The sequence below is a fragment of the Arvicanthis niloticus genome, chromosome 9 (genome assembly GCF_011762505.2).
Source record: "Arvicanthis niloticus isolate mArvNil1 chromosome 9, mArvNil1.pat.X, whole genome shotgun sequence".
NCBI lineage: Eukaryota > Metazoa > Chordata > Mammalia > Rodentia > Muridae > Arvicanthis > Arvicanthis niloticus.
In genome coordinates this window covers 36,672,370-36,699,147 of record NC_047666.1, presented here as the reverse complement: position 1 = coordinate 36,699,147, position 26,778 = coordinate 36,672,370, and the positions used below count along the sequence as shown (strand labels likewise).

The window sequence follows — 26,778 nt, the reverse complement described above, 5'->3', positions numbered from 1 at the left end:
AGTTCTTAGAATGAGTTGTCAGATATATGGGAAGTTATAATGTGTGAAAATAATTGTCAAAAGGAAATTTTAGTTCAGTCATTTGTCACTAGGTGACACCCGTGGAAAAAGAATTAGTGCCCTATTTAGGGGTCTAAGAGTGCCATTGTCTTTTAAAACAGAATGTATTAAGGCCAATGCCAGCCCTGAACCCAAATGGGAGTCTTAAGCCCTTAAGGATATAATGTTTGTTCCCTCCTTCCCTCCCTCCCTCCCGCCCTCCTTCCCTCCCTCCCTCCCTCCCTCCCACCCTTCCCCTCTTCCTTCCTTCTCTCTTTCGAGAATAGGGTCATTGCAGATAAATAGGATGTGGTCATTCTCAAATACAGGGTCACTAATCTGATGGTAGGTATCCCTATTAGAAGAGGTGAGAGAGATGTGGGGAGGGAGATCAGAAAACGGAGTGGTGTATCTGTAACCAGGGAATAAAAAGATTGCCTGCTGCCATGAAGCTAGGAGAAGCAGGGTGCATTCTTCATAAAGCTTTCAGAGGGAGGACAGTTCCGGTGAACAACTTATTAACTGTTAAGTATATAAATGTGTATACATAGGTATTCTCAAGTACGTTAGTACAGCCCTATCAGTCTGTATGTTTTCAGGGCTGACCATTTGGTAGTGTGTAATCAATTGGTATGATCTTCCCTGAGAAAGACTTCCTCCCATTCCTAGCTTTAGCATTCCTTAAGTACCTGTGGTTCTTTGTGTAGGGTTGGAATTCTCTTTTCACAAGGGGCTGATGAAACTCTACATGTTTGAATTAAATTTAGCCTTTAAATGCTGGTAGATTTTTTTTTTCTTTAGCATTATTAGAACCAAACAGCTGCTGCCTGGACAAGGAAGGCCATCGACTTTAAATTCCTCCGTGACCAAGTGTGGAAAAGAGCATAGCTTTATCTTTTAGGCAGTGGGCACAGTATGTACTGATGGGTTAATATTTTATTGCTTACCAAGTGGCTTGGTCAATCCAAACTGCTGTTACAAACTGCCGTAAAGTGGCTGGCTCACAGGCTACAGAAGCCTGATTTTTACAGTTCTTGCGACTGGGAGGTCCAAGATGAAAACAGCTGATGAGGGCACCTATTTCTGGTTCATGGCTGGCATGACCTTGGTATGTTATGCCAAGAGGGCGGAGGCACTCTGAGACCTCTTAATAGGGCATTCGCCTGTTTCCCGTGGGTGTCACTGTCATCTCGTGACCTAGTAAGTTCTTAAAAGCCCCACCTCTTAACATAGGAATGTACTGAACGTCATTCAGATGACAGAAGTCGGTAGAGAGGAAGGTTGTTTCATATGTAAATGTTCCATCCTGGGGACGGTGCCCATAAAGTCAGGCAAAGACATCCAGGCCAGGAGAGAATTGGCCAACTATTTTTTGAGTGCCAAGAGAAAATAAATGTGAGGCCTAGCCGCCGTGTTTACAGCGAGGCACACACGGCTCAGGTCGTTCCCGGAGGTCTGAGCCTCGGCGCAGACTGCGTCCGTCGGCTGAGAGCACCCATGAAACCTGCGGGTAACTAAGGGCGACCGTCCGCTCCCGGATGTGGCTTCACGCTACCTCCTCCGTCCTTCCGTCTGGGCGGAACTCGGCTCCGGGATCTGGTGGTTGTGTACGTGGAAGGGCGGCGCATGCGCGGCAGGGCCCGTCAGCTGTGCGGAAGGCTGAGAGCGCCGCGCGGCCGCGGGAGGCGGTGGGCCGGGGCCGCCGGAGCCGGCCTAAGCCGGCGCTGAGGAGGGGCCATGAGCTGGTTCAATGCCTCGCAGTTGTCCAGCTTCGCCAAGCAGGCCCTGTCCCAGGCCCAGAAGTCCATCGACAGGGTCCTGGACATCCAGGAGGAGGAGCCGAGCGCCTGGGCCGAGGCCATCCCGTACGGCGAACCGGGTAAGCGGGTCCCGGGGTGTCGCGCCTGCCTGCCGTCGGACCCCAGTCCCGCATGCCTCGGCCTCGGTGCAGGTCCTGCTGACCTCAGGTGTCAGCTCGAGCTCTGGTCGTGGCCCCAGGCCCTTCCTACAGAGTCAGATCCCTAATTGCTACGCATCTTCCGCCTTTGCGTCCTAGGTCCAAACTGTAAATCCCCAGTCAGGGAGCGTTAATGAATACAGAGCCTGTACAAAAAGCTTCTTCGTCTTCAAAACAACCCGAGTCAGGGATAGTAGTACCCGTGTTCTACAGAAGAGCTAACCGAAACTCAGAATGCATAAGTAACTTTCTCCAGGTGAGGCACAAACTGTACTGGGCATAGTACCAAGAATATTTGTGCTCCGGGAGTTCCCAACTGTAGCCCCTTTTTTTGCAGAGCCAGGTCTTTCGGATTGGCTGAAATAACTCTTTCCAGAATCTTTGGTTACTTGTGTCTTTAAGTCTGAGGGATTTTTTGAGCATTTTTACATGTGTAGCAACGGACACAGTGCACACCTTTGGGTGAAAAGAGTAGTTGACCACTCTCTGGTTTCTGGTTTTAGTTGTACATTGTTGAAAACTTGAGACCTAAGTTGAATCGTTGATATCTTAGTTTATGTATGATTGTAGGTATGTCGTGATCTTATTTCATTCCATGTGCTACCTTGCTATTGAGTAGCTCGCCCTTTTGTGGTTGGACCCCGGAGTTGGAGTTACTAAACTTGAGATCAAATAAGTTTCAAATATAAAGATACTCATTAACCCCCGCCCCCGCACGAAATCTGAGACATGAATAGTGCTGTATAATTTATTTTTAAGGGCAGGTTGTCTGGAATGGAATATGCTTTCTTGAATGCTATTTTCATTGATCACCTGTTGTGTTGTAGATTACAAAACGACAATGGCTCTGAAGAATGAGGATAGTTTAAGTGGAGGTGGGGTTACTATAATTTCCTATCACATTTTTCAAGAGGCAAACTTAAACCCTGGTGTCCTTGAGGATGCTAATTAGTCCCCTTGAAGACCTAATCTTGCTTTAAGCTTTGTTTTCTAGTTTTCACACACTGAACAAATAAATGTAAAACTCCGTCCCCAGCTCAGCTTCCCTGACACTTTTTATTCCCCGTAGCTTTATTAAAGGGAGATTTTGTTAAAGGGCTTCTTGGTTTTCGTCTTCTTATTCTTTCTTCTTTCTTCTTCTTCCTTTTTCCTTCCTTCCTCCTCCTCTTCCTCCTCCTCTTCTTCCTCCTCCTCCTCTTCCTCTTTCTCCTCCTCCTCTTCCTCCTCCTCCTCTTCTTCCTCCTCCTCCTCTTCCTCTTTCTCCTCCTCCTCTTCCTCCTCCTCCTCCTCTTCCTCCTCCTCCTTCTTCTTCCTCCTCCTCCTCCTCTTCCTCCTCTTCCTTCTTTCTCCTTCCTCCTTCCTCTTCTTCTGCCTCTTCCTTCTTCCTTCTTTCTTCTTTCTTCTTTCTTCTTCTTTCTCTTCTTCTTGTTCCCAGTTATTGTGAACCCTTTCCACCAGTTTTTTATTGCAGCGTTTTTGGTGATTTTGCTATCTTAAAAAAAATGTAAAAAAAAAAAATTTCTTTTTTTTTTTTTTTAAGAGAGAAGAACTCGCAGACTGGTCATTAAGCGCATGAAAGTGAATTTATTCACCAGAATTCACTGTTCACATCAGTTTAATTATGATTTTCAAAGTTTTGAACGTTGCTGTCTGTTTAGCTTATAATTTTTATTGTTTAATGTTACAAGAATAAAATGATGGTGTAGCTGGATAGTACCGTGACTACATGTGCCTGTTAGTGAAGATTTGGACTGTTTCTGTGAGATGAGCTATGTATCTGGGATTTCACACCAGTTTACAGCCTTTATCACTGCTTTAAGTTTGTATTCGGAGGGATAACATACTTGCTTTGGCTAGGCAAAACCAAGTCTGGGCTTGTACTTTTTTGTTAGACACTCTTAGGTCGGCTCACACTGGTTTTATTCTTTTACACCCAAAGTTAACCTGGAAACTAATTAGTGAGGATGTAAGGAAAGAGTCTAACTTTTCCAAGTTACAGGATGCATTTCATAAATTCCCTTTTCTCCCAGTTGATACCTCTGATGATGATTGAAATGTTAATGCTAATATTCTTTATTTAATGAGCTAATTTATTTTTGTCAAAGGAATAAGTCCCCCTGTGAGTGGAGGATGGGATACTTCAACCTGGGGATTGAACTCAAGCACTGAGCCTCAGAGCCCACCAACAGCCTCTCAAGCAATTACAAAGCCAGTTCGAAGGACTGTAGTAGATGAATCTGAAAATTTCTTCAGTGCCTTTCTCTCTCCATCGGATGTCCAGACCATTCAGAAGAGTCCAGTGGTATCGAAACCTCCAGCTAAATCACAGCGGCCAGAAGAAGAAGTGAAAAGCAGTTTACAAGAATCGTCATCTTCTGGCCAGTCTAGAGCTTCTGAGACAGCTGAGTCTGAAGTGGGAGATTCTGTGTGTGTTTCAGGAGAGACTCCAGCTGTGGGTACTCCCTCACCTGTACCTGAAGACAAGCATGAAGAAACTGCCAGTGAAGAGTCTGAGGTGAAGGTGCCCACTGTGGGATTGAAGGTGTCTGAGAATGTAGTTAACGTAAACCCAACAAAAGATGTATCTACCACAGCCACTCAGTCTCTTACAGCAGAAACTAAGGATATGGCTTTGGAACCTAAAGAGCAAAAGCACGAAGACAGACAGAGCAACACACCTTCTCCTCCTGTCAGCTCCTTCTCGTCGGGCACTTCCACCACTAGTGACATTGAAGTTTTAGATCACGAAAGTGTGATAAGTGAGAGCTCAGCTAGTTCAAGGCAAGAGACTTCGGATGCAAAGTCAAGTCTTCACCTCATGCAGACATCCTTTCAGCTTCTCTCTGCATCTGCTTGTCCTGAGTATGGCCGCTTAGATGACTTCCAAAAGCTCAATGAGAGCTGCTGCTCGTCGGACGCTTTTGAAAGAATAGACTCGTTTAGTGTGCAGTCTCTGGATAGCCGGAGTGTAAGTGAAATCAACTCAGACGACGAACTGCCAGGCAAAGGCTATGCTTTAGTACCTATAGTAGTGAGTCCTTCAGCCCCAAAGACTAAAGCAGTAGAATCTACTGAAGAGAATGCTGAAGAAGAGGAAGGAAACGAGACATTAATTGCACCTTCTGAGGAAGCAGAATTAGAGGAAAGTGGCCGAAGTGCTACTCCAGTTAACTGTGAACAGCCAGATACATTGGCTTCTCCTACACCAGTAAATGGCGGGGACTCTGCCTCTGGACCAGCTGCTGAGCAGTGTGAAGCTGCTGAAAACCAGCTGAAACCACCACCAGAGAAAGAAGATATTTGCAAGGTAAGTACAGAGTAGAAGAGGGCTTTGGGGTATCTTTCAGAGTTGCAGATATTTTTGTGGACGAATGGTGATTTGAAAAAGTAGATGTTTGATCATTTTATTATTATAGCAGTTAAGGACCTTAAAATGAATAATTATGTTAAATTATTTGAAATTCTTGCAGAGCAACTATGGTAGACTAAGTAAGTATTATAAAAAAGAGCTTAATGTTTTCATTTTCCATCTTTATTGTTGCATCCTTATCACTTTAACATGCTTTCATGCTCTGTTCATCCTTCTTCCAGTTTGCCAAAGACTTTATGGCACAATGTAGTCTCCTGAAGATAGACATGGAATATCAACCTGAATATTACTACTTTTATATCAAAGTGTTTTGCATGCGTATTTTATTTATGGGAAATTTTAGATTTTATCTTTCTAGTTTTATATGAATACTGTTGATGTTTCCTGTGATTAATATTCTTTGTTTTTAATACAAAGACTTTATATCTTTTTTTAAAATTTATTTATTTATTTTTACATTTATGTGTACACTGTAGCTGTCTTCAGCCACACCAGAAGAGGGCATCAGACCCCATTACAGATGGCTGTGGGCTACCATGTGGTTGCTGGGAATTGAACTCAGAACCTATGAAAGAGCAGTCAGTGCTCTTAACTGCTGAGCCATCTCTCCAGCCTGTGGTTAATATTCTAATGTTGATGTTTCTTTGATATAACCTTCTTACAGTGTTTTGGCTTGGTTTTTCCTTATGTTATTTTTGCTATCTGTTTTTAATAGCTATCTTACATGAATAAGAAAATGAAATGCCCAGGGAGCAAAAGTCAAACCTGAGACTAACCAGTGACTTCTCCGTAGTCCATACAAGAGAAAATGGTGTTGGTTCCTTAATGTTAAACCACAGCTTTAGTTTTTCCTGAGTCTTAGACATTGAACAGGAGCTAGCATCTTTGATAGGCTTCTGGGATGTATAGCTAACATGGAGAAATGTGCTGTGAACGCTCAGTTTTGCCTTAGTTAAGGTTTTTGAAAGCAGCAGGTTCTGTTCCCTGCAGGTTTAATATTATTCAGGAACAAAATGCCATGCTATATATTTGAATGAGCAGCAGCAACCATAGAGTATATGCTGGTATTTTGAATCCCCCAAAGGCAGCACTAGTTACTGTTCCTGTTTTCAGACTCTTAGGAAGGTAAGTGATTTTTAGGCTGTTCTGACTCAGACAAGACTTTTTTGAAGCTGGAAAGGCAACCTCTTTCCTCCCCCCCCCCTTTTTAAGACTTATTTATTTATTTTTAAAGATTTATTTATTTTATGTATATGAGTACACTGTAGCTGTCTCCAGACACATCAGAAGAGGGCATCGATCGGATCCCATTACAGATGGTTGTGAGCCACCATGTGGTTGCTGGGGATTGAACTCAGGACCTCTGGAAGACCAGTCAGTGCTCTTAACCACTGAGCCATCTCTCCAGCCCACGCTCTCCCTTTACAGATAAGTTTATCACTGCTTTAGCAAGACTTAGACAAGACATGAGATATTCAGTTACTTCTGTTAGCTTTGTACACCCTAGAAAATTCAAATTACATGCTTAAGGTTTTTTTATTTTTATTTATATTTTTAAGTATAGTGGATAATAGTAAAAACCAATTACATTTGGGTTAAAGAGTAATAAAAATATTAGGGGGATATCTAGCTATAACTAAATTAAGATGTGAAACGTTACCAGAAGTTTAGAACTCTTACTTTATATATCTTCCTTCTTTAGTGGCTTTACAAATAAATTATCCTAGGTTGTTTTTTTTTTTTTTTTTCCTGTTAGAAATAAACTGCTTTAAATGTTCTTCTGCATATCACCTAGTATATTCACCACGGAGAAGTGGAACTTTCTACATCTTCAGGTGGCCATCAAGTTGATACTACATAATTGTTCTCCCAGACTAATTCATCAGTGTGGAATCCTACCAGTTACATGCTTGTGCTCTCCTAACCATTGGTTAGAGTTCATCTGTGTCTCCTGTGTCCTCAGCATTGGTTTTTGAGTTGTGAACAGATTACTCTTGCAGCTTTTTATCCGCATCACAAATGATTGACTTGTGTTTGTTCTCTCTTTCCAGACAGTTGAATTTCTGAATGAGAAGCTAGAAAAGAGGGAAACTCAGTTATTGTCCCTTAGTAAAGAAAAGGCACTTCTAGAGGAAGCTTATGATAACCTGAAGGAGTAAGTATTCAGAGCACACGCGTGATGTAACAAAGTATGTGCGGACCACTGTACTTGGATACTTTAAAATTGAAACATTTCACAATTTAGACCTGGAGAGGTGGCTTAGTGGTTAAGAACACTTGCTACTTTTGCAGAGGACCTGTGTTTGGTTCCCAGCACCCACATAACTGCAAGGGTACCAGGCTTGTCCATAGTATATGTATATGCATGTATGTACAAACTTACTAATCTTTACAAAATGTTTTGCAGTTGAACTTGTCTATAGCCACTGAAAATTATATAGTGTTTCAATTATAAACATATTTAAAGTTTGTTTTTCTCAAATTATCTTTACCATATTATTGTTGACATTTTCATTGTTTTATAAAAATACATTCATATGTGTATATGTAATATATGTATATGTAATATACACATATATCTTCTTATTCTTTTAGTATTAGAGATTTAAAACGTATTTAGTGAAAATTGAAATCCTATAGTTAACACTGAATTAATTTACTTTGAGATGATTGAGGAAGTGTGACATGAAAGATTTAGAATTGAAACATTTACTTTTGTCTTAGATTTGCATGTCTAATAATTTGAGGAAGTGTGACACGAAAGATTTAGAATTGAAACATTTACTTTTGTCTTAGATTTGCATGTCTAATATTGGTGACATTTTCACCAGTGGTTTTTATTTGAGGTTTCTTAAAATTAGTTTAGTAGGGCCGAGGATAGGGGTTTATGGTCAATTGTTTTCCTAGCATGCATACCCCTGGGTTCAGTCCTGAGCAACACTAATAAATGTATGAAGTTAATTTTACAAGTAATTTTTCTTTGAAGAAGTAACTGTTTGGACAGGCATGATGGCACACATGCCATTGTATAATCCCAACAGAGAAACAGGTAGGAGGATGAGTTTAGAGAGGACACTTGTGCTGTATTGTAGGACCTTGTCTTACAAAGAAAGCAGAATAAAAGTTACTAGACTTCACCGAGTTCTAGTTTATTATGGCATATATTGGAAAAAATGCTGTCTGCATTTTGGAAACTGACTCCACTGCCTGTAGACTGTTAAACAGTATCTTCATTCTCATATATTTTGAATCTAGTGAAATGTTCAGAGTTAAAGAAGAAAGTAGTAGCATTTCTTCTCTGAAAGATGAATTTACCCAGAGAATTGCAGAAGCAGAAAAGAAAGTTCAACTAGCCTGCAAAGAGAGAGATGCTGCTAAGAAGGTAATTAAAATTAAACATTATGGAGTTCCACGAATGAACTCATATTTTGGTATTAGAAAAGAGTAAATATTAAAAACATATGTAGCATATTAACAGGTAAATTTTAGATTTTGGGTATATTAAAGTTGGTAGATTTTGATACTTTAGAGAAATCTAGAGATTGGAGAGTTGGCTTAGCAGGCTTTGAAACACCCATTGGGCAAGCATGAGGACTAGAGTTTAGATCTCCAGAGCCCATGTTAAAGCCAGGCATAATGGCAAGTCTCAGTAACCCCAGTGCTAGGGGAAGGGGCTCAGAAATAGGTGGATCCTTTAAAAGCTGTTTGTCAGCCAGCCTTGCCAAATTCATGAGCTTCGTGTTCAGACCATGTTTCAATGTGGAACAGTAATCAGAGAAGTTCCCTGAAGGCTGCTATATCCTCCACTGTTGTGCACACAGATGTGTACATGCATACATACATTTTCTCTAAAACGGGTATTTATGTAATTTATATATGAGTCCTTGCAAAGACCATTAAGGTAACCAAAAATGATAATTCCATCAGAATAAGCAACACTTAAACCTAAGTGGTACTATGTACATTTTTGAAAGTACTCATTAGTCCTCTGGGTTATTTTCCTACCACTTCAAACATGTACACTTCCTTAAGTGTAAATGAAACGAGTAGTTTATAGTGGCTAATGATGCCCGTTTGGTGTATGCAGTACTGACTTGTGCTGGCATTCCTCATCTCTGAAACTGTTGGCACTGAGGAGGCTGGTTCTGTCTAGAGACTACTCACTCTGCTGTCAGATGCTTAGCAGCAGCCTCTGCCTCTCCATGGCACTGCAGTCATGCCTTCTCTGCTTAGTTGTAGGCATTGCCATATGCCCTTGGGAGCAAAGCCGTGCCGCCTAAGGAGCCGTTGTTGCTGTGCTCCCAGTCAGGAGCACTTACACACTTGAGTTTTTAAAAACTATGGTTATTAATTATCATTCGAGTCCTAGCTTTTACTAATAATTTGCTGTTTGCATTTAACTTTTTGAGATTAGGTGCTTTCCCACTTTATTATTATTAATCTCTTACATTTTAATTTCTCTGTGTGGGCGCATGTGCATGGGAATGTGCATGTGCACCCACTTGCCACACCATAGCTCACATATGAAGATTAGGGGAGTTTGAAGTAGATGGTTCTCTCTTTCCACCATGTGGATCCTGTACATCAGATACAGGTCATCAGCTTGATGGCAAGTGCTTTTAACTGCCAAGCCATTTCACAGAACCCCTTTCCTGCTTTTTGTCTAATGGTAATTTGGTTGCCATTGTTATGGGTACTTTAAAGTATGTAACCATAATAACTGTATACTTGGTTAATGGAGATTTATTGTTTTTCTATGCGAACTCTTTTTTTTTTTTTTTTTTTTTTTTTTTTGGTTTTTCGAGACAGGGTTTCTCTGTGTAGTCCTGGCTGTCCTGGAACTCACTTTGTAGACCAGGCTGGCCTCGAACTCAGAAATCCGCCTGCCTCTGCCTCCCAAGTGCTGGGATTAAAGGCGTGCGCCACCACCGCCCAGCCTATGCGAACTCTTACATGAAGTCTCATGCTTGGTTGCTTTAATTAGCTAGCTCATTTTAGACAATGGCAATAACTTGAGACACTTAACCAACAAACTTCTTGCTGTCCTGTATTGCTGTATTGTTCCAAACAATACAGCTGTATTGCTGTATTGCAAAGCCTAACCTATAGATTACATGTGTTAGTATAGGAAGTAATTTTCACTCATATTTCCATATTAAAACTTGCTTATAAAAATGATGAGTGTAGATTTTTATGTGGTGTTCACAGCTGTTTTCTTGTATTAATTAACTATGCAAGTAGGTTGACTAAACGGACAGATTTTATTATTGGAATGAAATTATGGGTGGGTAGCTTCTTCAAACAGGGGAAGGCTGGAAAAATATACCCAGGATGAAAATAATGCTTTATGATAATCACAGCTTTTTTAAATTAGGAAATGAAAACCATAAAGGAAGAACTTGCCACTAGATTAAATAGTAGTCAAACTGCAGACCTTTTGAAGGAAAAAGATGAACAGATTCAAGGTTTAATGGAAGAAGGTGGGTATTTTGTTGATTATTAAAAATACTCTAAGAAAAAGAATACTTACTATGTAATAGGTAGACCATGCTTCCTGATAACAAACACTGAGCTGGGTATGGTGGTTCACACCTGTAGTCCTAACATCACGGAAGCCAGAGGATCTGTTGAGCCCAGGGGATGAAGATGAGCTTGAGTAACACAACAACAGCCCCCCATTCCTCCCACACACAAAATGAAAAGAAAATAAGGAAAAGAAGAGGGAAAAGTGCGATGGAGCAGGAGGAACAGGAAGGAAAGGAGAAGAGAGTGGGAACGAAAGCTAGCAGGGTGGACTTACACCACAGAAGTGGACTTACACCACAGAAGTGGACTTACACCACAGAAGTGGACTTACACCACAGAAGTGGACTTACACCACAGAAGTGGACTTACACCACAGAAGTGGCTGGGACAGTTTATGGACGAATGGGGTGAGATGTCTTGGAAGAAAAATATGCTGTGTAGCTTTTTGCCCTGGGAAGATTTTTTTTTATTTGTAGTTTGTTTGTTTGTTTGTTTAAAGTTTCCAAAAACTGTGCAGAAATTTGTGCTGCCCTTTACAAGTTTGTAACATGTCGTATAAGAGCCCATCACTAACTAAATACATCTGAAGGCTGTGACTGTAGGTCTGTGAGGGCTCTGAGTTCCTGGTCTGAGTACCATGAGTTTTTAACATTTGATGACTTTTACTATATTTGTATTTTGGCTTTTTTTTTTTTTTTTTTTTTTTAATCTTGGAGGTCTAGTTTTTCTTCAGTATATCTTTGGAACTTAAAGCATAGTTAATATTGTATATTTCATGTGCAGCCTTCTTATATGTCACTGTAGTATTAAATATTTTGTATATTATTACTGATGGCTGTATAAAGTTCATTGTATGGCGATATTGCAGTTATTTTAATGACAGTTGATGTTAGATCTTTTATTTTTAAAATGTTTATTTTACAAATCTGGGGTGAACATTTTTTAAGTCATTCAATGTAAATATGTTTTAGAGCAGGTATAGAATATGAGGACAGTTGGAAGCAATCACTTAATTTGAAATTAACTTTTACCCATTGTTTTACTTACATATGAATTTGTTTAAACAGTGATTATATTAGTGTTGTATGGAGGTACAATACTAGATATGATATACTTCCCTATCTTTTAGGAACCTATTTTTATAAGCAGGAAATAGAGGTACATATGTGATTCTAAAATGCAACTGTAAGCTGGCTGTGGTGGTCCACACCTGTAGTCCCAGCATTTGGGAGGCTGTGGTGTAGGAGGATCCTGAGTTTGAGGCTAAAGAGCAAATGAAGACTGTTAGTATCTTGTTACCTAGAATCCCGTCACATAATAGTTTTAATATTTATTTATAATTCCTGTTAAAATGAGTTTAACACTGGAGTTTAAAGTCTTTGTTGTATTAAAAACTCATTGTATGCTATTTGTTAGATAAAGCTTTCTATGCAGGTTCTTAGACACTCACTGTTTGTTGTTGTTTGTTTGTTTTTACAATCACCAGGAGAAAAACTTTCAAAGCAGCAGCTGCATAATTCCAACATCATTAAGAAATTAAGAGCTAAAGATAAAGACAATGAAAATGTTATTGCAAAGCTGAACAGAAAAGCTAAGGAGCTGGAAGAGGAGTTACAGCATTTAAGACAGGTGACCAGCTGTCATTGTTCTTTGAACATGCATTAATCTTACTTCCTGTAATTGGCCATTGTGTGTGCAGCATTCAGAATGATTTAATGGGATGTCAGGCAAGATTTTAGTTTATAGGTAAATGAATAGCTAATATGTTACCTTACATCACTGTGGTCAAATACTTGACACGAACAACTTGAAGATGTTTTCTTGGACTCAAGATTCCAGAGGATGAGATTCCATCACAGTGGGGAAGGAATGACAGAGGCGTGGTATGTGGTAGTGCAAGTGTGTGGCAAGTGTTTGTTACTTGGTGCCATCCAGGAAATAGAGAAGCAGGGCTGGGCGAACCCTGAAGGCCTGTTCTTCCATTTCCTCCAGCCGTGAGCAGAGCCGTATTCAGACACATGTGCCAGTGGGCTACATTTTCTATTCAAGCTATAACCAGTGTTGAGAGATGTCCTGGAATTTGTTATGTACCATGGTATCATTTATTGAAATGTGGTCTTTTCTGTTTTGATAACATAGGTCCTTGATGGCAAAGAGGAGGTTGAGAAACAACATAGAGAAAATATTAAAAAACTAAATTCTGTGGTAGAACGCCAGGAGAAAGATCTTGGCCGACTTCAAGTAGACATGGATGAACTTGAAGAGAAGAGCCGAAGTACTCAGGCGGCCCTAGATAGTGCATACAGGTATGAGATGTGCAGTGTGTTTAGAATCTGTTATCACAGTGGGAGGTTGAAGGGGTCTCTTTTATTTTATTTTTTAAATTTTTTTATGTGCATTGGTATTTTACCTGTGTGTGTATCTGTGTACCATATGCCCGAGGAGGACAGAAGAGATTGTCCAAACACTGAGCAATCTCTCCAGCTTGTCTTTTTTCTATTATCTGGGCACTAGCAACATTTGTAGATTTTTCTATGAGTAGTACATTTGTTATTAGACAAAGCGAGTCCAGTTATAAGAGCCTTATAATGACTAGAGTTATTGTACAGGTGTGCTTGCTGTTATTTTGAGATTTCTGTGGTACAGAGAAATTGCATTCGTTTAGGTATGTGTTCATGTTTGTGTTTTATTAATAAATCAAAAGTATCAATCTACTTTTTAAAGAGAACTTACCGATCTTCACAAAGCCAATGCTGCTAAGGATAGTGAGGTACAGGAAGCTGCTCTGAGGCGTGAGATGAAGGCTAAAGAAGAACTTTCTGGGGCACTGGAGAAGGCCCAGGAAGAAGCCCGTCAGCAGCAAGAGGCATTAGCACTTCAGGTAGGCAACGGTCGTTAAAGCTAACTTTTATGTATTTGCAGATTTCTGCAAAGTGAAAGTTTACTAACAAATATGAATCTTTTCTTATATAAGGTACATCTAGGAGACTTCCATGACTATGTTACTAGCATTTTTAGAGTGCTGGATTGTACAAACTCACTTATGTGTGTTTTAAAGTATCCTTAGTGTGATGCTCACACCGTGCTGTTATTGCTTGGCTTTCTGTGAGTTTCATCCTTGTTTATGAGTCTATGGTGTTGTGAGATGTAGTTCAGTGATAGAGCTGAATGCTCACTGCCAGAGGAAAGAAAGTTTTATAAAACTAGGTATCCTGTTGCCAGAGTAATATATGTACATATAATTAAAACATACAGTTTCAAGAGAATGTATTATATAATTGACTCTTGAACATATTTGTAACATTTCTGGCAGGTCATAAACCTAATGTAGGAAGAAAAAGAGTTGGCATACTGTGGTTACAAAATTGTCAACTTGTCAGGCAGTGGTGGTGCACACCTTTAGCACACCTTTAATCTCAGAACTTGGGAGTTAGAGGAAGATGAGTTTGAGATCGGTCTACAGAACGAGTTCCAGGACAGCCAGAGCTATACAGAGAAACCCTGTCTCAAAAAAAAAAAAAAAAAAAAAGAAAAAAAAAAAAAAAAAGAAAAGAAAAGAAAAGAAAAAAATTATTATTTGTATAAATATAATATTATATATTGAACATTTGAGATATATCATTTAGCTAACAATAATGCTGCTGGGAATATTCGTTACACTTTGCTTTATTTGATTTCTTTAGTGCAGGGGGGTCTAACCCAGGGCCTTTTGTGTACTAGGGAAGTGTTGCCCTACCGAACTACAGCTTCATTGCACAGTGGGTCTTATGTATACAGACATCTAGTTTTCCAAGCACTGTTCAAAGCACGCAGAACTACTCTCAGCAGCCTCAATTAACGTTTGATTTTGTTTCACATATTTGGTGGGTAAATGACTTACCAAGGAAAGCTTGGCTTCGATTGTCTCTCCTCCCTGTTGCACCTCCTGGTCTAAGCACCCTGCTCTCTCAGCATGGGCTCACCTTTTCAGTATTTCTGTCATAAATGCAGGTACAGTTGTCTGCCTTCTGATAGAGTCAGCCACACTTGTATTTCTGTCACTGTTCTTACAGGAAAGATCACTGCTTTACAACTTGCTGTGTGTTCCTACTAGACTGTTGTTATATTTTGCATCTAACCTTTAATGGTTGAGCCATCCCCAGGATATTCTGCTAGTTGTATAATAGTAGAACTTAGAGTTGTAGTTTTATAACCTTTTGGCTATGTAATTTTCAGGTATATTTTTGATGGGTTTGGATTGCTTTCAATATTTTGTGTTGGAAATTATGCTGTGTTCCACATATCCATGTGTTTCTGCCACCCTGTCACTTTCAAGAGGATACCTTACATAAGGAAATCTGAATATACAGAATATTACTACTTTAAATTAATGGGCTAGAGAGATGACTCAGCAGTTAGGAGCACTTACTGCTCTTGCAAACCCAGGTTTGCTTCACAGATCTTACCTAGCTATTTAATAATTGCTCATAACTCAGTTGCGGGTGGTCCAGTGCTCTTTTCTGACCTTCTTGTGCACCTGTACACACATGTTGTACACATGCATAACACACACATACACATGAATACCCTAATTTTTTTTTAATATTTAAAAATTCTTTCAAATTAAAAATACATTATAATTAAGAAAAATTGAGGGAGTAAGGAATAGGGAATGGGACTGTCACTCTTTAATTTTTTTTTATTTTTTAAGATTTATTTACTTATATATGTACTATATAAGTGTTCTATAAGTTTGTATGCCTGCATGACAGAAGAGGACATCTGATCCCATTATAGATGGTTGGGAGCCGCCATGTGGTTGCTGGGATTGGAACTCAGGATCTCTGGAAAAGCATCCTGTGCTATTTCTTAACTACCGAGCCATCTCTCCAGCCTGGATGTCATTCTTAAAATCATCATAGTATATAGGGATTGCTAGTTTTGTATGTTACTTTGTTAACATTATCTCCCTCTAGGTTTTTTTTTTTTTAATAATTGATAACCGTAGACATAATAATCTTTTCATTTAGGATAAATAATATTTTATGCCTTGATTGTAATATTTAATGCTTGTGTATCAGCATTTGAAAACAAATCACAGTGCTGATACTGTTTAGAGCTCTACCTTGTTGTTGCCAGGCTTGCTGAGGGCATCTCTATGTGATCCACAGACTAAATCTTCAGTACTGCAATAGCCGGATAGATGCCAGCCCTGTTTTCTGATTATTTAAATATGGCACAATATTAAAAAGTTATGGCAGTTATACAGTGTGTAGCTGTGTGTGAGCAGCACTTTGTTCCTTGTTCTTCTACTGAAACAGTGTTGTGCAAGTGACCTTCAAGCCTTGTTTCATACCTCAGATAGCTGTGACTGCAAGCATACAGCATCACACTTTCTCTTTAGTTTTGTTGTATTGTTTTCATAGGGCCTACTATGTAGCACAGAGCCATCTGGACAGCCTAGGCTGTCCTGGAAATGGAAATGCTCGTACTGAACTCACAGGTGTGTGCCACAATCCCTAGTTCAGTACCTAGGGTTTGTTTGTTAGTTTGTTTGTTAGTCTGATCTCCCCTCTCTCTTACTGTATGGCAGGGCTATACATATTTGCATACTTTTCTAGGCTAACAGTGCTATCTTTCGGTTAGGTAGTGAATATGTTTATAGCCTTGGCATTGCTTAAGGAGCAGGATGTGCTCATTGTTTAGCATGGAGTGTCAGACATAAAAAGTCAACACCAATGTCAGCAGGAAGTTACAGCTAACATTCTGACAGAGTACTGTTGATCCTGCAGGTGGGGGACCTGAGGCTAGCGCTGCAACGAGCAGAGCAGGCAGCTGCCAGAAAAGAGGACTACTTACGCCATGAGATCAGTGAACTTCAGCAGGTATTGTCATGCTTTCCCAAGCACAAGGTCAAAAGTGTGTCTCTTGAAGTAACATGACCACTTCCGAGGCTAGCATTCCTGGACTGAAAGCATTACTACCAGTGGACGTGTTTTGTAGCTTATGTGAGCCAAGTACAAGAAATCCCCTGGAAAAAAATAGGAAAATATCTGATTTTGTTTTAAAGGAAGTAATTTTATCATGATAGACTTGCTGTGTATTCAATATTGTTTTTTTTCTTTTTAAAAGTAAGATAGCTAATATTTTTTCTTGGAAAAATTTATTAGGTTTGCTATTGATTTTAGTGTTTCTTTTTTGTTTGTCAATGGTAATAAAGTGAGAATTTTTTGATTCAGAGACTCCAAGAAGCAGAGAATCGAAACCAAGAGCTAAGTCAAAGTGTTTCATCAACAACAAGACCGTTGCTTCGACAGATAGAAAATTTACAAGCAACTCTAGGATCCCAGACATCATCATGGGAGACGCTAGAGAAGAATCTTTCTGATAGGCTTGGTAACTTCTTTAGCTTTTTATGTTCGATGCAGTAGACTTTCTGTCTTGTGTGTAGAAATAGAATAGTGGTATGACATTGAAATTCACCTGATCTCATGGTGACATTTGTGTCTAATGTATAGATATGTCTTCCCCATTTTCATGGATATCTCAGTTAGGACTCTTTTAAAGCATTTTTTTCTTACACAGTGTGTCACATACTTTACTGCTGCCATTTCATTTGTTGTGTTTGTGTGGGAGTGGCATGTTTGTTTGTATGTGCAAGTATGTGTGAAAATTCATGTGCCTATATGTATATGCATATGTGCGGAGGCCAGAGGTTGGTATCTGGTGTCTTCCTCAATTGCTTCTCCACCTTACTTTTTGGGTCTCCCTGAACCTGGAGCTGACTGATTTTATTTGTGTAGATTGGCTGACTACCAAGTCATGACCATCCTCTTGTCTCTACCTGCCTAGCTGTGGTATTACAGGCATATTCTACTGTACTTGCCTTTTGTCTGAGTGCTGGGACTCCCAGCTCAGATCCTGTTGTCTCAGTGTTATTTGCTGAAACGCACATAGAAATTATCACTCCAAAGTGTTGAGTTCAGTTCAGGGCAGCTTCCCTGTTCTGTTAATTAAACTTTGGGACATTGAAATTGGTGGAGGGAAATTACTGAATAGAGAGTATTACTCTATTCATATACTTCTAGCCAACACAAACAAATACAATTTTAACAAGTTATAAACATGTCAATAGTGTAGTCCTTTGATTGTCGAGTGTTAGCTTGAAATGTCTGTTCTGGAGTTTGTTTCTCAGTTTACTCGGGGAAAGATATCTGGTCTGGTTCCAGATTTGGACTATTGTGGATAAAGCTGCTGTAAATGTCTGTGCTCAGGAGTGAATGTGGGTGTAAAAAGTTTCATGTCTCTGGATAAAGGACCAAATATGCAATTGCTGGACCATGTGGGCATTCGTGTTTAGTTTTTAGAAAAAAATGCTGAACTGTTTTCCCAATGCTTGTAGTGTGGGAGTAATCCAGTTTGTTTACAACCTTGGTAGCATTTTTGGTTCTTTGTTTTTGTTGTGTTTTAGTTATCATTCATTTATCTCATCATCTTAATTTTCTTTTCCCTTATGAGAGCTGCTGCTGAGCCTTGTTTCATGTGCTTGCTTTCTACTTGTCCACACTGTAGGATGAACTGCCTGTTCATAGCTTTATCCACACTGTAGGATGAATTGCCTGTTCATAGCTTTTGCTCATTTTTTAACTAAACTGTGTACAGTTTCACTTCAGAGAGTTCTAGATGTACTTTAAACACTAAACCTACACATGTGTCTTGCATTTATTTTTTCTAGTTTGTAGCTTGTCTTTTTTATATTGCAAACAAACAACTAAATAAATAAGACGGGGTTTCATATAACCAAATTGACCCCAAACTGATCTCAAACTGACCTCAACTCTCTAGATAGCCAAGGATGACCTTGAACTCCTAATCCTCCTGCTGCTTTTTCCAAGTCATGGGATTATAGATGTACACCACCAACCTTGGCTTATGCAGTGCTGGGGATGAAACCATGGCCTCGTGCATGCTATACAAGTAAACAACCAGTGGAGCTCCAGCCTTAGCCCGCTTGTCTTTTCCTCCTCTTCACCTGCTGCAGAAGCTCGTTTTGAAGGACTCTATTTTATTGCTCTTTCTTTTATTCTATTTGTCTTTTACTAGTCTACTTTTGTCCATGGATATTTGGTTGCTCCAGTGCTATTTGATGACTCACTCCCCTGTTATTGAATAACAGTGCTTTCAAGTAGATATGATGAGGAGAGAATGCTAACTTGTGCATTGAGCAGTACTGGATTTCTTGTCTTAGTCTGGAAACCTGAGTCACTAGAAATTTGTGGTTAGAACCAACCTAGTGTTTGATCTTTCCCTGGTGTATGTGTATGACTTTTCTTCCTCTACAATCAGGTGAATCACAGACCTTGTTGGCTGCAGCAGTTGAAAGAGAACGTGCAGCTACAGAAGAACTCCTGGCCAACAAAATCCAGATGTCTTCAGTGGAGTCACAGAATGCGCTATTACGACAGGAAAACAGTAGACTTCAGGCCCAGCTAGAGTCAGAGAAAAATAAACTGAGAAAACTAGAGGATGAAAATAGTCGGTGAGTATATTTATGTGATGTTTTCTGTGGTTCTTGACATCTTAAAGCACTTTTGCAAAGTATTTTTCTTGGCTCTTAGCTTCATTGCATGGAGAACTGAACACCCTGCAGTATTTAAAGTTAGGGTCATTAGTGATGTGCGTCAAGCTAGGGAGGATCCACTGTAGGTCTTGTGAGGCTGCATGCTATGTTCAGGATACATATATTGTGTTTTTCCAGGTAAAGTATTTGTCCTATCAGTATGATTTTTTTAAAAAAAGGCTAATGCCACCAACAAAAGCAAGGGGGTGGCGGGGAGGAAGGAAGGAGAGAGTGGTGGCTATGCAGTCTTCCAGTTTTTTCTAAATAAGAATTTGGATTCTCCTAAAACCATGGTCTGTAAAATCATCTGTCTGAGACTGCATAAAGTCATAATGGATACTCTTTTGCCCTTGACCTTGCTTTTTCTTTTCTTTCTTTCTCTTTCCTTTTTTTTCCCCCCACATTTGAGCTTGGAATGGTGGTACTTAAAATTACTGTTTAAATGTCTTGTTTTAAATCTCTGAGCACTGGTTTTAAAAATGGGGGTGGAGTAGAACTTTTGAGTCTCAGTGATTTGGAACAGTCAGCTGGAAAGTCTTCAATGCTGAACTGGTGACAAAATGACTGCTGACTGTGTAACTGGGGCTGAACAGGTGGAGAGGTTTTAATAGTCTGTCCTGTCACCTTTTTGTTTTGTTTAATTCCCTCTGGTTTACTAGGTACCAGGTTGAATTAGAAAACCTAAAAGATGAATATGTAAGAACGCTTGAAGAGACAAGGAAAGAAAAGGTATTTCTTAGTGTTCGCTCCCCCCAGGGCTTGCCTTAGAGACGGATGGGGACGGCAGCAAACTGCTGCCGAGCTGAGCTGGGGAGCTGGAACCTTGTCTTCAGTGGTGAAGGGGCAGCTTGGACTTGACATTCTGAGATTTGCAGTTGGATCTTGCTGGTGCTGTGGGCTAGTATCTCAAAACGATCTCGCCGTGCTTTCTCCTTTAGACACTTTTGAGCAGTCAGTTAGAAATGGAAAGAATGAAAGTTGAACAAGAAAGGAAGAAAACCATTTTCACTCAAGAAGCACTAAAAGAAAAGGTACTGAATTGTGTTGCTTTGTGCTACTGTGTATAACTAAGCTGTTGTGGGTGACTGTGGATTGGGCTGTGGTTTGGTTGTCCTGATGTCTTAAGTTTTTCCCCTTCTAAAACGACTAGACTGAATATGGTAGCATTGTCGGTGCTCCATGAGAACAGGTTTGAAGTCATTGGAGTGCATTCAAATTGGTCTATGATTGGTTGTTACGGAGAATATAATGCCTTTGTTTTCATCAATTCTAGAAATTTTCTTGCTTCCTTTATTTTTTGCTTCTCAGTCTTACAGAGTTTTTTCCCCCCCCCTAAGGACCACAAGCCATTTTCTGTTTCTAGCACTCCCACCATGTCACGCTCCAGCTCTATAAGTGGCGTAGATGCTGCAGGGCTGCAAGCATCCTTCCTGTCTCAGGTATGGCATACAGTTCTTATATGTGTTTAGTTCTTACCTTGAGTAGTGCTAGAGGGAACATGCAGTCACCAGATCGGCTGTCACCATACCCTTGTTGGGGAATGTGGTGCTAATCGAAGTGAAGAAATACACATGATTTTCTCCTTTTGAGAAAACTAATAGATGTTTCAAAGCCAGAATTAACAGGGCCTCTGTTTGATCTTGATAATAGAACATAATTATGTTAATTGTCTGTGTGTGTTCTTCAATTGAATAGGATGAGTTTCACGATCATTCATTTGGGCCAATGTCTACATCAGCCAGTGGAAGCAATCTTTATGAAGCTGTAAGGATGGGAGCCGGATCAAGCATTATTGAAAATCTGCAGTCTCAGCTAAAGCTGAGGGAGGGAGAAATTAGTCATTTACAGGTATTGAAAACAAATTAAGTATGCTGTAGAAGCCCATGAAATAACGGGTCCCAGAAAGTGGTAGCCTTCATTTCATCTGAATTTTGAGCACATTGGAAAATAACATTGAATTGCTGACATGTAAAACCCAATATGTATCACACTATTAATAATAAAAGCTCGAGTCAAATGATTGATTCTCCTAACCGACTGACTGCCAGAATTACGTAGATTCTCTGCTCTGTCCTAGGACAAGCTGGGAGCCTGTACCATGGCCTTCCCCAGAGAGGACTTAGGGTATCTAAGAGCAGGAGTGGCCCCTTCCTTCCCAGTGTCTCTTAACAAGAAGAAGGAAGTGCTGAAGCAGCATGCTTGCTTCCTTGTTCCTGTGTATGTCACAGGAGCAGCAAGGACTGACTAACATGAGAGAGCCCTGCACTTAGAAGACACAATGCAGAGAGGCAGGGACTGTACTGCTTATGGAGTGAGGATTAGAAAGTGTTTTTAGCTTATGATGATAAACTGTATACACCAAAAATGAATAGCTCTTCCCATTCTCATTTGTACAATCTTAATATAGATTGATGGATATTGCCCAGGATGCTGTGCTTGAGAGTGCTGCTTAGATTCAGATAGTGGTGAAAGCTTTTAGCAATACAACCCACACAGGTGGAGGGACAGCATTAAAGTATGTTCTCATTCCTATGACTTTTTCTAGTAACATAGAATAATGGAAATGTATATTGTTAGAGAAAAATCTGGTTGCATTTTTGTAACAGATCATTAGATTTTCTTCTTTCTTGCTTGCTTAGTGAACCCTCTAATTAATAAACTTCTAAAGACAGTTGGGGCACCATTTTTTCCACTGCTTCAGGATTATATATTGACATATGTTTGTCTTAAAAAAAAATGGCACACTAAGTATTTTTATGTTAATAAGAGCATTTAAACAAGGTATGTTTTTATTTACACCATTTTATGATTATGTTTCTCAGCTAGAAATTAGTAACCTAGAAAAAACTCGATCCATAATGTCTGAAGAGCTAGTTAAATTAACAAATCAGAATGATGAACTTGAGGAGAAAGTGAAAGAGATTCCCAAGCTCCGAGTTCAGCTGCGTGTAAGTATCCCACTTAGGGATTGGTCTGCGGTGTTTTCATCCAGTTATTAAATGACCAGGTTTTAGTTTACATAAAATGCATATGGATGACTTGATGATTTTGTTGAAAATTAAGGAGTCAGTAGCTGAGTAAATGTTGAAGATGAGTCTATTGCCTGTGTTACTGTCTGTCTAAACTGTTTAGATAAAAGTGCTTAGTTCTAATCAAAAGAACAAGATCTTATGTATGTCTTTATAGTATTTGACTGATGTTTGTTTCATCACATCACTGTGACATAATTGAATGTTAGGGCAGACTTGTCCTGTGGGATAAATGCCAATCAATACTTAAACCAAGTTAGTCATGTAGAAAAAAATCTCATGGAGGATACTTAAATTAATGGGAAGGAGAGGGACTAAGTCTTAGTTGGAGAGAATTATACATTTAATGGGGAGAAATATGGTTGGGGTGTGTGTGTGTGTTGTGTACGTGTGTGCTGTGATGCACGCTAGGAGGCGGGAAGAATAGTGGCTGTCCTACTCCATCACTCTCTCTCTGTTACTCCCACCAGAGTCTCGCTGAGCCCGGAGCTTGATGCTTTGTGGGTAGGCTGGCTGACGGGCTGCAGCTCCAGTGAGCCTCCTCCCAGTGCTGGGGTTACAGGCCTCATGGCTTTCTTTCTCTGTCGGTGTTGGGGGTTAAGAGCAAATCCTCATGCTGGCTCAGCAAGTGCTCCTCCTCACTGAGCCATCTCCTCCGTCCTCCATCTAGCCTTTAAAAGCACTTCTTCTGTTTTGCTCTGTATCTCTAGATAGACTGGCTATGAGTTTAACTTTTAAAAGAGATGAGTTTATATTTTTGTTCAACTTGTGATATTTTTTCTAGTGACTTGTAGATGTTTGTATGATCATCAAAAAATATAAACATATTTTTTAGGATTTGGATCAAAGATACAACACTATTCTGCAGATGTATGGAGAAAAAGCAGAAGAAGCAGAGGAACTTCGCCTAGATCTTGAAGATGTAAAAAATATGTATAAAACTCAAATAGATGAACTTCTAAGACAAAGGCTCAGTTAACTTGTGAAGTGTGTATTCCCATCAAACTAAATGTAAACACTTAATATATAAATGCAGACTTCCAATAAATTCTTTTACAGAATTAGAAACTGGGATTTGCTGTAGATTGTAAAAAAACTTTTTAAACAATTCTTTTCTAGTATGTAGTAATATTTGCAGTTAAATTATTTTATGTAAAATTTGAATTTTATTTTTGAAATTATTCTTTATAATTTTATTTTTTAAAGCTTTTTTTTTTCCTGGTGCCTTGAACAGCACAGAGATTTATTACTTTATCCACAGGAAAGGAGACTGGTGTTTTCATATTATTGTGGATATATAATTAATTGTATTGTATCTAATTTGTATGTGTTTGTACATATTGAGAGATTTACAGAGTAATGTTAACATTGAAATTTTGAAATCTTTCACACTGAAATCTTCAGCATATTTCTTAAAAGTGTTTTAAACATTTGAGTAAAAAGGTTATTAAGCCTGTGACTACTAAATTATAAACTAAAGTTTTCCTTTAAAAGCAGAAGTCACACTGACATGTCTAGAATTTAAAGAGTAATTTAAACTTAAAAATATTTCTGTATTGAAAATTTATTTCATGTATCTTCCACAATGAAGTGTGAACAAATGTGGATGCTTTTTGTTTCTTATCCAAAGAAAGCTACAGATCTTCAATATTAACTAGGCATAATTGGGCAGTGGGAAATGCTACGTGTAGTAAATTGTGATGGATAGCACCAGCAACAGGTACTTTTGAAGTATTTTACTACACTGTTAAATGAATCTAGCATAATTTATTTATTAAGAATAAATAAAAATTTATTCTTAAAATTAGTCAATTTACTCTTTAAAAATTACTTGTTTAGTTTCATACAATTATATTTTGGAACATTAAAAATGAATGTTTTAAAGCAATCTCCATAGCAAAACAGAAAAGTAATAGGAGTACATTTAAATTGGGGATTTTATAATTTTGTGTAGTTTTAACAGTTTTTCTTTGAACCTTCAACAAACAAATAGCAAAGAGTAGTGTAGAATAACTTAGAACGTAGTTTTTCCCTTTTCCAAATGTTACTTTGTTAATCAGGTTGTGGTTTAGACTTGTAAAATATTTTGATAGATTTTATTACCTAAAATTATTTAATTGCATTTATCATGGTCCCTCTTTATCTGTTGTTTTGCTTTTTGTTGTTCTAGCTAAGGTAAAAAAATAATCCAAAAATACATGGAGATTTCAGAAACAGAGTTAATAAATGTTAAAGTGTATGCTGCTCAGAGTAGCCTGCTGGAATCCCACTGTTTGACTCCATTGTCCAGTGTATTCACACCCCATTGTCAGTCACTGAACCACCTCAGCTGTTGGGTCTACTGTAATAGTATGGACGTGCTTGTGTTCAGGTGATCCCTTTGTTCTTTAATGGCCCCAAAGTGAAGAAGCCAAAGATGAGCCAGAAGTGCTCCATTAATGGAAAGATGAACATCAACATTGGCTATCTTGCTGGAAGTTGGTAGCTTCTACTGTTTCAGGCATCTACTGAGGGTCTTAAAACTGTCTTCCCCCCAATGAGAAGGTAGAATTTCAAGTAAAAATTTTATTGTAAATTTTATTTACATTTTAAACTATACTTGAGAACACAGCTGTGAATAGCCATCTTGAAGAACGGAGAATTTTGAAGGGTAATTCAAGTGACCTTGTTTTTATTTCCTGTTCATGTGTTTCTGCTGTGGGAGCTCAGTTCTTTAGCATGAATAAATGTTCTTTGGGTGAAAGTAACAGTCATGAAGTTAAGTTTCTGTATTTTAGTGGTAGAAAGCAGCCTCATAACTTTTTGCTAGCTTTAAAATGTTTTAATATTCAGGGGCAAAATGATAAGTCTGATGGCAATAAATATATAGAGTTAGAAGAGACAGGAAACCTGAATTCAAATTTCAAAATTCTTGGCAAGCATTTGAAACCAGTAGTTTGGGAAATGTAAAATACTTTTTGAACTGATAATTTGGAAATGTGGCAGAGAAAAGAATTTAAAATTAAAATTTCCTGTATTAAATTCTAAAAGTTATAATACCAACATTAAATATTTTTCTTGGTCCTTAATAACATTAATAAAATCAGCACACTTAAAATCTTAAAATGTTTTCAACTTACTTATTTATAAAATGACATGCAACCATTTCTATCTGCTTCATCTATAAATTAATAGCTGATGTTCACACTGTTTTTATGTTGGTTAGAATATACTTAGACCTTTTAGTACATTTCAAGTTGATAGGGGCAAGTTGAATAAATTTCTTGTAAATAACCCAGTAAGTGGCAGAAGACTTATTAAACATTGGTTGCCCTTTAATTATTTTCTTTGGTATGTATCATTGAAAATTAGCTACTCATATGCTAGTAGAATATTCTAATGCATAAAATAGTTTGCAATTAGATGCTTCCATTCTTGGGAGAGAAAAGCCTCACATACTTGGGATTAAGAGGCACAGGTAGGTGTTTGGCGGTGTCATACCCTTGTGCCTCCTGGGGAGGCCAAGTGGAGACTGCTGCTGCTGGGCCTCTCTTGAGAACGCTATATCATTAGCACATGAAATGGACCAAATACATGGCAGTACAATTCAAAAATATTCTAAGTGTGGATGATTTCTGACTTAGAAGAATTTGGGTTTTTGTAGTTAAGTAAATGTAAAGAATATTTGGGAATTATGTTTCCCATCAATTAGTTCATTAATTGAAAGTTTTATTAGAATGCTTATTAAAAAGCACATGCTTTTGTTCTAGAGAGTACTTGCTGATCTTCCAGAGGGCCTGGGTTCAATTCCCAGCACCCATGTGGTGGCTCACAACTATCTGTATCTCCAATCCCAGGAGATCCAGCACCCTCTTCTGGTGTTCTCAGACAGCAAGCACACAGTGGTGCACAGGCCTAGATGCAGACAAAGTTATACATATACATATAAAGTTAAAAAAATGTTTTAGATTCACACAATTTGTAGTATTTTTTAAAAAGCTCCCAAATTAAGAAGAAATGGGTGCAAAATGTCTTATTTTACTGCTGTTTAGTATTATAGACATCTATGCTCTAGGGATTGTTTCTCATCTCATTACAAAAAAGCTGGTCCAAGTTTTCTTATCCTTGGTCAGTTTTAAACTAAAAAAATAAAATAGCTACATATTTTGTAAAGGGCTAAAAGTATGATTTAAACTACAGATTGATATTTTAATTCCAAATGAAAGATAATGTACATAAGCATGGATCTGATTTAAATAAAGATTTCAAAGTCTGCTTA

The 26,778-nt window shown here is 38.7% G+C and overlaps 1 protein-coding gene and 1 non-coding gene across 2 annotated transcripts; both read left to right on the top strand.

Annotated features, from left to right (window-relative positions):
* Positions 1 to 1,297: 1,297 nt before the first annotated feature.
* Positions 1,298 to 26,778, top strand: Tmf1 (TATA element modulatory factor 1). Its single transcript, XM_034511781.2, has 17 exons — positions 1,298 to 1,918; positions 4,102 to 5,303; positions 7,418 to 7,521; positions 8,622 to 8,748; positions 10,741 to 10,846; positions 12,379 to 12,521; positions 13,032 to 13,198; positions 13,617 to 13,773; positions 16,664 to 16,756; positions 17,111 to 17,267; positions 19,218 to 19,410; positions 20,151 to 20,220; positions 20,430 to 20,522; positions 20,829 to 20,930; positions 21,187 to 21,339; positions 22,314 to 22,439; positions 23,356 to 26,778. Exons 1-17 carry the CDS (start codon positions 1,777 to 1,779, stop codon positions 23,497 to 23,499), a joined length of 3,279 nt encoding a protein of 1,092 aa, XP_034367672.1. The 5' UTR covers positions 1,298 to 1,776; the 3' UTR covers positions 23,500 to 26,778.
* Positions 17,838 to 17,968, top strand: LOC117715927 (small nucleolar RNA SNORA36 family). Its single transcript, XR_004607707.1, has one exon. It is a non-coding gene; the product is annotated as a small nucleolar RNA SNORA36 family (small nucleolar RNA).

Bases quoted from the DNA above. Each gene is read 5' to 3' on its own strand.
- Tmf1 (XM_034511781.2), top strand. From the start codon at position 1,777: ATGAGCTGGTTCAATGCCTCGCAGTTGTCCAGCTTCGCCAAGCAGGCC. The intron at 8,749-10,740 runs GTAATTAAAATT...TTTTTAAATTAG, and splicing joins AGAGAGATGCTGCTAAGAAG to GAAATGAAAACCATAAAGGA. The intron at 20,523-20,828 runs GTACTGAATTGT...CCCCCCCCTAAG, and splicing joins AAGAAGCACTAAAAGAAAAG to GACCACAAGCCATTTTCTGT.